We start from the raw sequence: 13208 nt of genomic DNA on the forward strand, positions 1-13208 counted from the left end.
AAACAGCCTTCCGTATCGAACCAGGTGCCTTGCTGAGCGTCCCAGGGAAACCCCAAACGCGACCCTCCCTTATCGCATTGCCGAGGAAACCCTATCGAGTCATTCCATTGGCTCCCTCGCCCCAACGCTAAGCCGGTTTCGGCCCCTTCAGCCACTCCCCAGCTCTTATCTTAGTCGCCTGCGTCACACTGGGGGGGTGGGCGCGCAGCCGTCCTAAGACCGGCCGATAGCAGCCTGATAAGGTACCTGCTTGCGCCGGACTCCACGAACACTGCGCGACCTGCACCAGGGAGGTACCTCGCTGTGTGGGAGTGGAGGTAGTGTACCTGCCAGGTCCCCATCCATCGCAACAGGTTCCTTACCTCACCAACAGCTGTGCGCACGCAACCGCCGTCGCTGCCTTCCCTTTATATCTACCCGCACCCGCTCTCCGAAGCTTCCCCCATCCCGCTTGCTCCATCTCTCTCTCATCCCCCTCCCTCTCTCTTCCATTGAATCCATCCTCTCTCAACCCATCGCGTACTCGTCGTTCTAGGGCGGCTTTTCAGTTACTTCATTTCCTTCGTCTTGTTTGCAAACGTCTCCGGTAGACTCTAGACTCGTTACCGTATCGCAACCGCCATCATGAGAGGCTTCGTCGGTGCCGTTGCCGGCCTGGCTGCTGTCGCCAGCGCCACCCCCTCCCTCTCCATTCAGACCGTCCACGACGGCATGGCTCCCGTCCTCTCTGCCACCAACGCCGAGGCCGTCCCGAACTCGTACATCATCAAGTTCAAGAAGCACGTCTCGGAGTCCGGTGCCTCAGACCACCACACCTGGGTCCAGCAGATTCACTCCTCCGCTCAGGACGAGCGCCTCGAGCTTCGCAAGCGCAGCCAGGAGCCTCTGGTTTCCGATGTCTTCCACGGCTTGAAGCACACCTACAAGATCGGCAAGGACTTCTTGGGCTACGCCGGTCACTTCGACGAGGAGACCATCGAGAAGATCCGCAGACACCCTGACGTAAGTCCGACCATCCTGACACTGCCCAAACACCGCGAGACCCACCCGCGCTTGGCGGCGCATCACCGAGCTCCGGTCGGATAGCTTCGGCTGTTGTCTTATCACCTTGCTATGGAATCATCGCTGACAATTCTATCTACAGGTCGAGTTCATCGAGGTCGACTCCGTGGTCCACACCCAGGTCCCTGTCAAGACCCAGGTTGAGGACAAGTGCGACGGCGAGCTTGAGAAGCTTGCTCCTTGGGGTCTTGCCCGTATCTCCCACCGCAAGTCTCTGGGCTTCGGTACCTACGACAAGTACCTGTACGCCGGTGATGCCGGTGAGGGTGTTGATGCCTACGTTATCGACACCGGAACCAACGTCGACCACGTTGACTTCGAAGGCCGTGCCAAGTGGGGTAAGACCATTCCCTCTGGTGACCAGGATGTCGATGGCAACGGCCACGGCACTCACTGCTCCGGCACCATCGCCGGTAAGAAGTACGGTGTCGCCAAGAAGGCCAATGTCTACGCCGTGAAGGTCCTCCGCTCTAACGGCTCTGGTACCATGTCCGACGTCGTCAAGGGTGTTGAGTGGGCTGCCACTTCCCACACTGAGCAGGTCCAGTCTGCCAAGGACGGTAAGCGCAAGGGCTTCAAGGGCTCCGTCGCCAACATGTCTCTTGGTGGTGGCAAGACCCAGGCTCTGGACGCCGTTGTGAACGCTGCTGTCGATGCTGGTATCCACTTCGCCGTCGCCGCTGGCAACGACAACGCTGATGCCTGCAACTACTCCCCCGCTGCTGCTGAGAAGGCCGTCACCGTCGGTGCGACTGAGCTCGGCGACCGCCGCTCTTACTTCTCCAACTACGGCAAGTGCACTGACATCTTCGCCCCTGGCACCAACATCAAGTCCACCTGGATTGGCTCCAAGTACGCCGTCAACACCATCTCTGGCACTTCCATGGCCTCCCCCCACATCTGCGGTCTCCTTGCCTACTACCTCTCTCTCCAGCCTGCTTCTGACTCTGAGTACGCTGTCGCTGCCATCACCCCCGAGAAGCTCAAGAAGGCTCTGATCTCCGTCGGTACCGTCGGCGCTCTCGCTGACATTCCCCGCGACACCCCCAACGTTCTCGCCTGGAACGGCGGTGGCTGCAACAACTACTCCGCCATCGTTGAGGCTGGCGGCTACACCGTCAAGCAGCAGGTCAAGGAGGTCACCATTGACGACCTCGAGAAGGCCATCGAGGAGGACTTCGAGGTTCTCTCCGGCAAGGTTGTCAAGGGCGCCAAGACTGTCGGTACTAAGGCCGAGAAGTTCGCTAAGAAGATCCACGAGCTCGTGGATGAGGAGCTGAAGGAGTTCCTCAAGGAGACCTCCTTGTAAGCGTCGTAATAGAACGCTAGACTGGTCTAATTTATTTCCTTACGTTTTTCTGGGTCAATGACAGTGTACGCATAGGGTTACATTGCAGGATGGGTCAGGATGGGAATGCATTGCTTCATGGCTACATACAGATCTCACAGCACGAATTAAGTCTCCTTACCTATCAGAACCTTGACGCGCTTTGAACCAGTGATTGAGTTATGAACCTGTGATGACATGTGGCAGGTGTGTAGTCCCTTCGTCCCAACTCTCTTAGTAACCCCAGCCAAGCCAACCAACTGAGCATGATGTTGGCAAACTTTGTTCAACTATGTGAGTAAGCCGCCAGGCAGTTGTCCCCATTCGGCTTGGTGATGGTCAACTTGGACAGCCTATGGGTCATGCCTGCCTCTCTGAGATCGCCGCCAACCCCCTTCGAGAGGGCTGGAATACTCTGCGGAAGACAAATGGCAGCACATGGTTTCTACATGATCGATCCTCCATATCGATAAGTCGGTTTACACTTTGCCGTTTTGCCCGTTGAACAGCGTGCTGGGACTGGAATGCTGTGTGTTCCATCTCGGGAAGGAATGACACAACAGCTGGCGCTTGCCAGCGCCACCTCATGCCTGCTCAAACCAGGGATCAGGCCCCCTCCTGCCATTCTCCTGCCTCTGGCGCTGGTTGAACGGTCCTTCCATTCTCGTCTCTTCTCTCAGAGTTCACTCAGCCCCGTGGAAAGAGCAATCATGGAGTTCCTTCCCAGTCCTACACGGCGTCACCCCCAAGGCATTGCATTGCCTGGCTTACAACAACTCCGCCACTTCGCCTCTTCTTCTCCCGCATTAAACCTCCATGAACCGATATACAACATCCTCGATCTTCCGATGCTCTCGCGGTTCGCTTTTGGTTAGCTACCATCGCACTTAACCATCAGCAGCCTCATCTGAATTCTCTACACTGCTCACCACCTCCATACCTACTGTACTCTTCTCTTACCCTGCCTCTGATTTCTCCTACAGAAGCCGGCCCAGATGCGTCGGAGCAACAGCAATAAATCGACCTTGGGGGTGAGCAGGTCCAAGTCGGCCAGATCGACAACTTCTTTCCGCTCAGCCCTTGAGAGGTTGGAACATATCGACCCAGCCATTGCTGATAGAGACGCCCATCTTGCTGCTACTCTCTCTTGGTGTCAGGCCGCTCCTACCATGGTCCCAACGGCACACCATCCTCCACTGCGATCGGTATTCACAGAGTACTCTGGAGACTCTGGCAGCCAGCAGGGGACGCTGGACGGGACCTGCGATGAGAACGGACTCCGGCGACAGAAGAGCGTCCGGTTTGCCAAGTCAAGCAAGAACGATGCCGCCAATGGCACCGGCATTCCCCGACGCCGAAGTGTTCTGGGTCGTATCGAAAACCAGCAAAATTGCGCAGCGGCCCAGAAGACCGATGAATCGCCGTGCTTCAACCCATTCACAGCCAAATTTGTCGAGTCTCTGCCTCCTGCCGAGTCCTACAGACCGGTAGACGAGTGTGCATCGGTCCCAGGTTCGTACAGGAAGCTCCGCAAGTCTAGATCCATGTTCTCCCCAACAGGTCAGACTCCCACGCCTAAGTACTACTTCAGCAATTCTCCGGAGCAAGGAAATCCCACACCTGCACTCAGGCGGAAGTCGATGCAGAACATCAAGGAGAGCAAGTCACCAAAAAGAAACCGCAGTCTCAGAGCGCCAAAGTCCATGAGCTTCCTGAAGTCCACGGGAACAAGGTCCAATCTTCGGACGAATGCCAGTGAAGGCGAAAGCAGCGGAAACAAATTCGGTGGAGACGGACAAGCACCCCTTCAAAGCCGGACCTCGAGGTTGTTCACTTCAAACAAGGAGGGCATTCGTCAGTCCATGAGAGATCCCTCAGCAGGCAACCTTGCGGTTCCGAAGCGCAACGGCTCCCTTCGCAAGAAAGCTCGAAAAGTCTCCAGTGGGTTCAAAACTAGGCTAAAGTCTTTCTTCGGACTCACCAAGAATGACGGGCAAGAACCAGAGGGAAAGATGGATTCACAAGCAGGGGTCGGAAGCCACGACGAAGGCGACAGAGATATAGACGAGGACGCCTATATGGATATTGACGACCCAGTGCTGGACGAGTGTTCGATCTCCCAGGTTCCATCACGCGTGCCCTCTCTCCATGCCTCATCGTCCGCTCAACAGCTTCGATCTCGTCAAGGCAGTATAGAGAGCATCGAAAGCCTCAGGAAAGTCTCGGATGATCAGTCCGATGAAAGGTCTCGAGTCACAAGTTGGACAAGCTCAGGAACGCACACTCTTAACAGCCAAAGCACTTGGGGCGGGGAAAGAGATCGACAGAGGCTGTCCGTCATCAAGGAAAATGGGCCACATTATTCATCGTCATCGTTTCGTCGACCAACCATAGACGAACGCAGTCCTTACGAGTTCGAGGTCGTGTCTCCTGAGAAACCGAGTGGTCCGCCTGCTCCTCCAGCAGTCGACAGCCAGAGGGTGTATTCTGCGCTAATGAATCGGCTGTATGAGGTCAACCAAAAAGAGAACATGCGAGAGGCTAGCGGCGAGGACTTCCAGATGCAGGAGGCAAAGAAACTACGAAGGTCTCTGGACGACAGCCCGCCAACAATCAGATGTGTACGGCCAGAAGACGACGTTTTCCGGGATGGCCCGCCGACCCAGATTCCTCCTGTCGGCATTGCGGAGACGACGGAAGATGGCTCCTTCTCGGAATCCGGGAGCGTCATCCACTATCCCACAAGGACCGCTCCAACGGGCGCACATTACAGCCCGTATCCTGGACCTGCAGTAGGTGACGAGAAAACGGTTCTGCCTGTCACCGTTAGAGAGGTCTCGGCTGCTCCGAAAACGCTATCTACCCGAAGCTCGGCCTTCTTTGGCAGCCCGACATGCCACTTGTTCCGGACTACAAGTCCTTACCGTCGAGCGTTGCAGAAGTCAATGAAGGAGAGCAGCTCTGAGTCATCTGCGCCTCCCGAGCTGAATCTGGATCTGGTATCTACGAGACGCCATCCAAGTCTCTCTGGCGATGACCCCCGTCTGGCCTATTCGGACAGCATCTATTCTGACCAGCCCATGTCACCGAGGCTGTTGTCGCCCCAGCTTCTCTCGTCGGAACTTCTAACGTCGGCGTTGGTTGCTCCCGGCGCTATTCGTCCTCGTCGTCCGAGTGTCGAGTCGTCTTCCAGGACTAACGGGCTCACGCATTCTAAGAGTTGCTACTCGGACATTACTGAGCGTGCAGCAAACACATCCACTAGGTCTGGCTCCCACGGAAGGTCGCGGTCTCACACGCCATGTGAGCCTTTGACATACGTACCGACAATGCCTACCGACACTGAGGCCAGAACCGCGTCATATGCCAGCTCTGTTGAATGGAAGACCTATCTCTCGGCAAACGCATCCAATAGTGATATTCACGCGCCTGTTAGACAGATGATGGAGGTGAGATACGCCAAGCCCAGCATGCCGAAAGGGCATGTACGCGAGGGGGCTCAGATGTACGCTGAAGATGAGCCCAAGTTGTACAAACCGGCAGGCCCTGTCAAGTTCCATACACCACTTCGTACAATGAGCCACAATCGCCAGGCATCATCAGCCAGCCGTGCTGAGGGTGCAGTTCCACCGAAGGTTTCCGCACTCTACAGCAATGAGAATGCGATTCCTTACTCAGAGGGCCGTGTAAACGGCCATATTCGTGTGTACGGACCACCACCGATTCCACCCCGAAGCTCTCTCCGAGAAATTCCGTCAATGCCACTTCTTCAGTCGCGTTCATCCCAGAGCAACATTCCCGTCAAGTCACCCAACAGAGCGACTTTGAAGGTGCGCAGCTCTGACACAATGCCTGATTTCACGTCGGCCGAGACGAAGCCGAAGACTCGATCGCCTATGAAGCTGGTCCGGCGTGTTGGGCTACGGAAGAGCCTGAAGCCGTCAGTCTCCAGCCCAGGGCTCGGCATGACGGTGGAGAAACAATTCGGCCCAATGCTGGGCAGTGACCAGGTCAATCAGGGTTCACCCAGAGAGAGACGGCAAAGTGGCAGTGGTCGTCGCCTATTGGACTCGAGCGACTTCAACAGCACAGACACCTCAGACACGACTAGTTCTGATGACTGGAGGGCTCAGAAGCTTGGTAGTCAGCAGATGGTTGAGAACTTTCTCAGCGACAGACATCAAGCCATGGTTAGAAGCGAGCATTCGAGAGCATTCTTGTGATTAGTAGCGTCAATGTGGAGGCAAGCAAGCGGCGGTGGGAAGGTTTACAACAGCGTTATGATAATGAAGATGGAGGACCGACGGCAGGGGTTTACGATACCAGGAAGGCAACGTCCTAATACAAGAGTATGCATGCTTATTACTTGAGACATGAGCAAATGGTCTGAGTGCCTGGGAAGAGTGTTATGCTCTATGTCGTGGTAGAAGTTATTTCGAGTCAATGATAATAATACAGATGTGCTACGCTTATGTGGAAAGCTTCCATCACGTCTTGGGTACTGACCCAAACCGATATTGGGCCCATGCAAAGCTGCCCTCCTGCATGGTCCATAGCTGCTTCCCGAGGTCGTCTCCCGCGGCGCCGGCTGCAACGTGAATAGGCATAAGATGGTCCATCCAAGGATGCGCCTGCCTAGCATCCGGTCTCCTACACACCTGCGCCATCCTCTCCTGCCTCTCCTCCACCTTGCTCTCCACAGCCTCTTTCAGGGCGTCGTCGAAGCTGACAGAATACGGCATCGGCTTCGGGCCGCCGCCCATGTCGTACAGGTTGTGAACAGACATGCCCGCGCCGATGATGACGACGCCCTCGTCGCGCAGCTCGGCGACGGCCCTGCCGAGGCGGTAGTGCGCGTCCGGGTCCTCTGAGCCGAAGAGCGAGACTTGCACCAAGGGACAGCCGAGGGGGTTCGTGTCCGGGTGGAAGGCGACGTGGAAGCCGGCCCAGACGCCGTGGTCGAGGCCGCGGTCGGTGGTGGGGGCGCAGGAGATGTTGTGGGCGGCGAGGAGGGCGCAGGTGCGGGAGGCGAGCGGGGGAGAACCGGTGTTGGGGTAGGAAGCGGAGTAGTAGTGCAGTGGGAAGCCGGAGAAGTCGTAGATTAGCGGGGCGGGACCGGGTGCGGCGTTGATGTTTACGGAGGTGCGGGAGCGGGATTGCCAGTGGGCGGAGAAGACGAGGATTGCGGAGGGCGCGAGGGAGGTTATTTCGTGGCCGATGTGTTGGAGGGTTGGGTAGACTGGGTGGGCTTTGTTATACATTACGTCGGGCTGGAGGGTGTTAGTGGGATGGGGGAAGGGGGGGGGGAAGGGGGAGGGGGGAGCTTACGCCGCCGTGGGAGAAGAAGTAGACTGGCATACGGGGCCTTTTTGGCGGTGGTGATGGTGTGGTAGAGTCCATTGGAGATGGGTTTGAGAGGGTTGATGTCACGGCTGTCAGGAACGAGCGCAGGGTTGGGGAGAACATGCATGCGAGCAAGGCGACGAGGAGGGAGAGGAGGAATTTTGGGTTTAGACGGACCATGGTGAGAGGGTTCAATCCAGACTCGGTGCTTTGTGTGTGCTGGATTCAGAAGAGGAGTCTCTCATTGATGTGTTCGTCAACTGGGAGTTATATGAGTGACACGCTGCACATCGGACGTCAGTGAGGACCCCTTACCCGAACCGGATGAGGGACGGAGGGCCAGGCGGAGGGGCCGGCGTGGTGATGGACGGGGTGGTTTTCGTCGCGCGCGGCCGGGTCCACTGTGTGTTTTGGGGTGATTTAGTGGCGGGAATGCGCTGAAGGGATCCGCTCGTGGGCTGACGGTGAGTTTAAATCCGCTGTGCCGGTGGTATTTCGAGGAAGGCCCCCGTCTTCCCCGGATTGCAGACAAGTATGATTCCTTGGCATGGGTTCTGTGTAGCTGAATGGAAAATAGAAAACAGCTTAAAGCATTTGGCAATCGCTATGAGCCTGTGACACTGCATCTTGTATCGCGCATCTGACCCCAGCCCCACAGTGCGTTCCAGACAGATCTGCACGCCGCGCCGGCACACCACAGATCTTCCCAATCAGCGACCCCACCCATCGGAACGGAGCCACCAGAAAAAAAGGAAAAGTGGACACCTCAAGCTCTCCCATCCGGCCCATCAGCTTGGACCTCCAGGTTTGCCCTTGCTCTCAATGCTCTCGTTCCGCGGGCTCATCGCAACAACGCTCGTCGTCATCGCCAACCTCGCACACCTCACCGTCTCCGAACCTCAACAACACCACGACCACGACCAGCACCCCCCGCTCGCCGCCGTCCCGCAAGACTCCCTCTTTGGCGGAACCCCACCAGTAGCAGCTGACATGTCGTCGTCCATCAGCCGCGCGGCCCCGCTCGTGTTCCCGGCCGCCGGGAAGCACACGGCGACCGTCATCTTCGCCCACGGCCTCGGCGACACGGGCAACGGCTGGGCGAGCGCCGTCGAGAACTGGAGGCGAAGGCAGAGGCTCGACGAGGTCAAGTTCGTCCTGCCTCACGCGCCGCAGATCCCCATCACCTGTGTGAGTTGCGCCCCTCTCCATCCCCGTTGTCCGTCTCATTTCCATCTCATCGCATCTCATCTCGTCTCATCACATTCGTCATGCGGCATGAGAAATGAGAGGTACTGGAAGACATTGATGGGAGACATTTGCGGGGGAAATGAAATATGATCAAACCCGCTGACAAGAACCCTCGCCTCAGAACTTCGGCATGCGCATGCCCGGCTGGTTCGACATTGTAAGTCGCGCCTCCATCCTAGACCGCCACCGCATCCCCCCCGGTCCGTCCCCCCTAACCACCGCGGCCATCCTGCAGAAAAAGCTCGACGGCACCGTCGAGTCGCTGCGCGAGAACGAGGACGCGCCGGGCATCCTCGCGTCCAACGAGTACTTCCACAGCCTCGTCCAGGCCGAGGTCGACGCCGGCATCCCGGCGGACCGCATCGTCCTCGGCGGCTTCAGCCAGGGCGGCGCCATGGCCATCTTCTCGGGCCTCACGGGCACGCATAAGGTCGCCGGCATCGTGGGCCTGTCGTGCTGGCTGCTGCTGAGCGAGCGCTTCGCGTCGCTGGTGCCGGCCGACAAGCCCAACCAGGCGACGCCGATCTTCATGGGCCATGGAGATGCGGATCCGCTGGTGAGGCCGGAGCTGGGAGCGCTGAGTATGGAGGCGTTGAAGAAGTTGGGGTATGATGTGTCGAGGACGCTTTACCCGTGAGTACTACTCGTGCCCTGTTTTGGTTTGGTTGATGGGTTATTGCCTTGGGATTTTGTGTATGCTGACGTTGAGATTGATAGGGGTATGGGTCATTCTGCTTGCTTGGAGGAGCTGGATGATGTCGAGGCGTTTCTGTTGAAGCAGTTGCCGCCTACTGAGAAGAAGTAGATGGAAAGAGGTTTGATGAAATACGTTGCTACATCCCAAGACGGGAGACGTCGCCGAATGGCTAGAAAGACACGATAGAGCTACGTTTATCGCTCACGAGTTATCCTAAAGAAAGATTCATATTCAAGATAGCCTCCTTCTTGCACCTCCCGGATACGTTCTAGCCTTGCCCAGTCCCCGAGGCATCGGCAGCAAAGGGTGCTCTTCAGCATATTCGTCGACTCTGTTTGCATCAGATCTTTTCTTCCGTGCATGCATCACTCGCTCCCCTGCAAGCAGTTAGTGAAACTAAAGTATAGACGAGCAATCACTATCCGCCGTCCGAGAATCGGGGATCATACTCAATAGGGAGTACAGATACTCAAGTACCGGCGGTATCCATACCGTGACAGCCACAACCTGCCCGAACCCCCAATCTCCAACATCAAAAGTCCGCGCAGACAGAGCGATTGTCAATAGAGACATATGGGACACAACGCAGCCGACAAGAGCTAACGTTGTCAGCCAAAATAGAATAGAGCCTAGCGAAGAAAGCTTAGGCATCCGGAATTTGATGTATGTTTTTGTTGGCCATCCAGTCCAGCGCGAAGTAGAAGATCGACTTTTGCACATGTGAGACCAGGCTTCGAGAACCAGCACGCCAAGAAGCGCAAAAGTCGAAATACACCACACTAACGGAGACATAATCCTAAGGCGTTTGACTGCATCTTTCAGTTCTTCTTTTCCATGCAATCGTATATTCGGACAAGCCGTCAAAGCAGAAAGACCACCGCAAGACTCGATGGCCGAGAGCTGGTATATATATGTAGCAAAGGTGCTGTAATCCAGGTCATATGGGACAAGGAGCCTCAGTCTGCCGTAAAGAATGCCAGAAGCGACGGTGGAGAGGCCGTAAACAGCAACGGTGAGAAGGGTTATTCCAGATGTGTGTAAACGCTCGCGAGCAAGCATTACATAGGCGAAGGCGACCGGGACAATACCATTCATGCTGAGAGGTAGGAAGAGAAATACCATGGCGACGTTGGCATCGACGATATTGGAGGCGGGGATGGCAATTACTAGCGCGCCGGCAAAATAGCACTGAGCCTTGTGGATCTCAAGAAGAAAACAAACCCAGCCGGCCGTGGATGGCTCTCTGTCTTTATCAGCGGCCACTGGCATTGGTTTGGCCACAGGTTTCCCCCGGCTTTGGACAGCTCTCATAGCTAGGCCTAGCCAAAGGATAGTGACGAGAATCAGCTGGAGTAGGTACGATGAGAAGACCTGTTAGTGAATATTGTGTGAGCAATACGTCAATCTGCTTGATGAAATGGTTTCCAATTACCCCAATACCTATGATATCGGAATCCGCGTAGGGCCTTGAGTCGAAGCCGCTATTACATAGTGTGAAGAGGCATTGGTTGATAGCCGTCTGGTTGGGCAGCGTGCTGCTGATCAAAAGTCGTGTGGGCGAACAGAACTGATCGTAGCAAAACGTCTTGTTTCTTGCAGCCTGGCAGGTTTGCGCGAGACATTCTGTCAAGGCACCCGTAACATCCCTTAGGGTTTCATCAGTTGCATCTCCAGGCGGGATAAACTGTGCAGTGAGGTCTGAGAGATGGAAGCCGTTCAATTCGTTTCCTGCGATGGCAGGGACCGCCGCGCAAGCCATGTACCTTTGAACGCTGTAGAAGTTGACGAAGTCTTTGGAGTCGGATTCGATTTCAGCAAAAAGCCTCGTGAGGTTCTTACAATCCGACAGGCAGTTCCCGCTCGGGCACGCCTTGACAAATATCAGTCGGCTGATATTAGAGCCAATGAAGGGCGGGCAAGCGTAGTGTGTCTGATCGTCTGGGTAGCAGCAAGGCTGCTTGTCTAAATAGAGGCCAGGGTTGTAGCACCCGATGGGCATGACATGCGAAGCCATGCTGCTGCCGTTGGAAGAGAAGGTGTGAAAGACTACTGAAGGGAACTTAGAAGTTAATCATGTGTGTTACTCTCCATTCAATACTACAGCTGGCTTCAGGGACAGATAGGAAAGCAAAAGATGAGCGTGTGTGCCTATTTATAATGTATTGGTGGTCTGCGCTGTGTTAAAAGGCTGTCGCCCTGATACGCACTTCAAAAGGCGTCAACATAATTGTTGAAGGCTCGCCAGATGACGAGTAACCAATCCTGTGGTAGGAGTCTGCATGCATGTAAAAATGCCGTGGGAAAACTCGCTATGACCGAGGGGTCATTGGTTCGCAATGCCTGCCAAGAGCTGAATGGCCTATCACTTGACCACCTAGTCCAAGAAGCACCGTAAGCAGCCACGGTGTATCTTGACGCCGACTTGCATTTGGATAACGTCTAGTTGACTCTAGGAGCTGTGATTTCCAGCTCAGCCTGCTTGATGCCACCCACCATTACGTTGTACAGTGGTAGTAGCATAGCAAGCGAAGTAATAAAGTGGCTTTCAACTCAAAACTCGTTGGCGGGTAGCAGGGTATGTCAGTGAGAAAGAAGTCTAAAATATTTGAAGCCTCGTATGTTTGCTTGTCAATATTTTGCATTCTATGTTTACAATCCTGCTATCAAGTAAAAGTAGTATATGCAATTCATCACCCCACTTAAGCTTCAAGTGCAGTTTTCTTTCTATGACGACGAAACGAGTGGATTGACGACTATCAGACACTCAGCCAAACCGCTGATTTCGAATTAATCGATTTGTACTGTTCACCGAGGACTTACAAGTCTTTGGCTACTGTTTTCAAGTTGAGTATTTGAGTTGTGAAACTTATAGCCATCTGGTGTCAACCGCAGTCATAAGAGTCTGGTGTCCGGTTCAAGACAAGACAATCCCATGCTAGAACATTTCGGGTTTAAAGACATGGCGCTGTTTTGATGTGAAGTGTCAACAACAGAACGTACTTCCGCAGCCAAGCTTTCGTAAACTTTGTCTCAGAATTTTCATGTTGTTGGCCTCAGGGCAAGGAATAACGAAGGGCTTCATTTTGCTCACCAACTTGGCGTAAGAACGTCGTCGAGTCAGCATCGGAAACTCGGCTGGTGCAAAAATAAAGTGAGGCGTATTCTGCGGGTTCCGGACTTCCTTTTAGACCCACCACACTCATCTTGGCGGCTGCATGTGTTGTTCGTCCAGCCGGGCTCGGGTTCACCTCCGTGGTTGAGACCAACTTACGGCCCCATATAGCCGAAAATACAACTTAGTAATGTCCCGATTCAAGCTAACAACTGCCTTCAGTCTCTCAAAACCACACATCCTCAGTTTGTCTCAGAGATCCAATCACAAAAACAACTCAGTCATCTTCTCCAACAACTCCCTGACAACCACCAGCCTACCTAAGTCCATGTCCTGCAAGACACACCGTTCAAACGGCCCATGACGCTAACGAAAGCCCAAAGTGGTTCCAGCCAGGGGTCTTATCGCAGCTGCAGCGT

General features: G+C 55.1%; 4 protein-coding genes across 4 annotated transcripts; 3 read left to right on the top strand and 1 right to left on the bottom strand.

Annotated features, from left to right (window-relative positions):
• Positions 1–624: 624 nt before the first annotated feature.
• Positions 625–2371, top strand: SPM1 (Subtilisin-like proteinase Spm1; the record flags this gene model as incomplete). The annotated part of the gene is made up of 2 exons (XM_037327233.1): positions 625–1002; positions 1145–2371. The coding sequence occupies 2 exons, from the start codon at positions 625–627 to the stop codon at positions 2369–2371; spliced, it is 1605 nt and encodes a 534-aa protein (XP_037174541.1).
• Positions 2372–3558: 1187 nt separating this feature from the next.
• Positions 3559–6612, top strand: CGCA056_v011990 (uncharacterized protein; the record flags this gene model as incomplete). Its single annotated transcript, XM_037327234.1, has 1 exon — positions 3559–6612. The coding sequence occupies one exon, from the start codon at positions 3559–3561 to the stop codon at positions 6610–6612; it is 3054 nt and encodes a 1017-aa protein (XP_037173934.1).
• Positions 6613–6876: 264 nt separating this feature from the next.
• DODA-1 (4,5-DOPA dioxygenase extradiol) lies at positions 6877–7912 on the bottom strand (the record flags this gene model as incomplete). The annotated part of the gene is made up of 2 exons (XM_037327235.1): positions 6877–7659; positions 7718–7912. The coding sequence occupies 2 exons, from the start codon at positions 7910–7912 to the stop codon at positions 6877–6879; spliced, it is 978 nt and encodes a 325-aa protein (XP_037174699.1).
• A 642-nt stretch (positions 7913–8554) lies between these two features.
• On the top strand, positions 8555–9785 carry CGCA056_v011992 (Acyl-protein thioesterase 1; the record flags this gene model as incomplete). Its single annotated transcript, XM_037327236.1, has 3 exons — positions 8555–8920; positions 9102–9613; positions 9698–9785. The coding sequence occupies 3 exons, from the start codon at positions 8555–8557 to the stop codon at positions 9783–9785; spliced, it is 966 nt and encodes a 321-aa protein (XP_037173932.1).
• Between the last annotated feature and the right edge of the window lie 3423 nt (positions 9786–13208).

This window comes from Colletotrichum aenigma, assembly GCF_013390185.1.
Source record: "Colletotrichum aenigma strain Cg56 chromosome Unknown KSG_Cg56_contig08, whole genome shotgun sequence".
In the NCBI taxonomy this organism is placed as follows: Eukaryota; Fungi; Ascomycota; class Sordariomycetes; order Glomerellales; family Glomerellaceae; genus Colletotrichum; species Colletotrichum aenigma.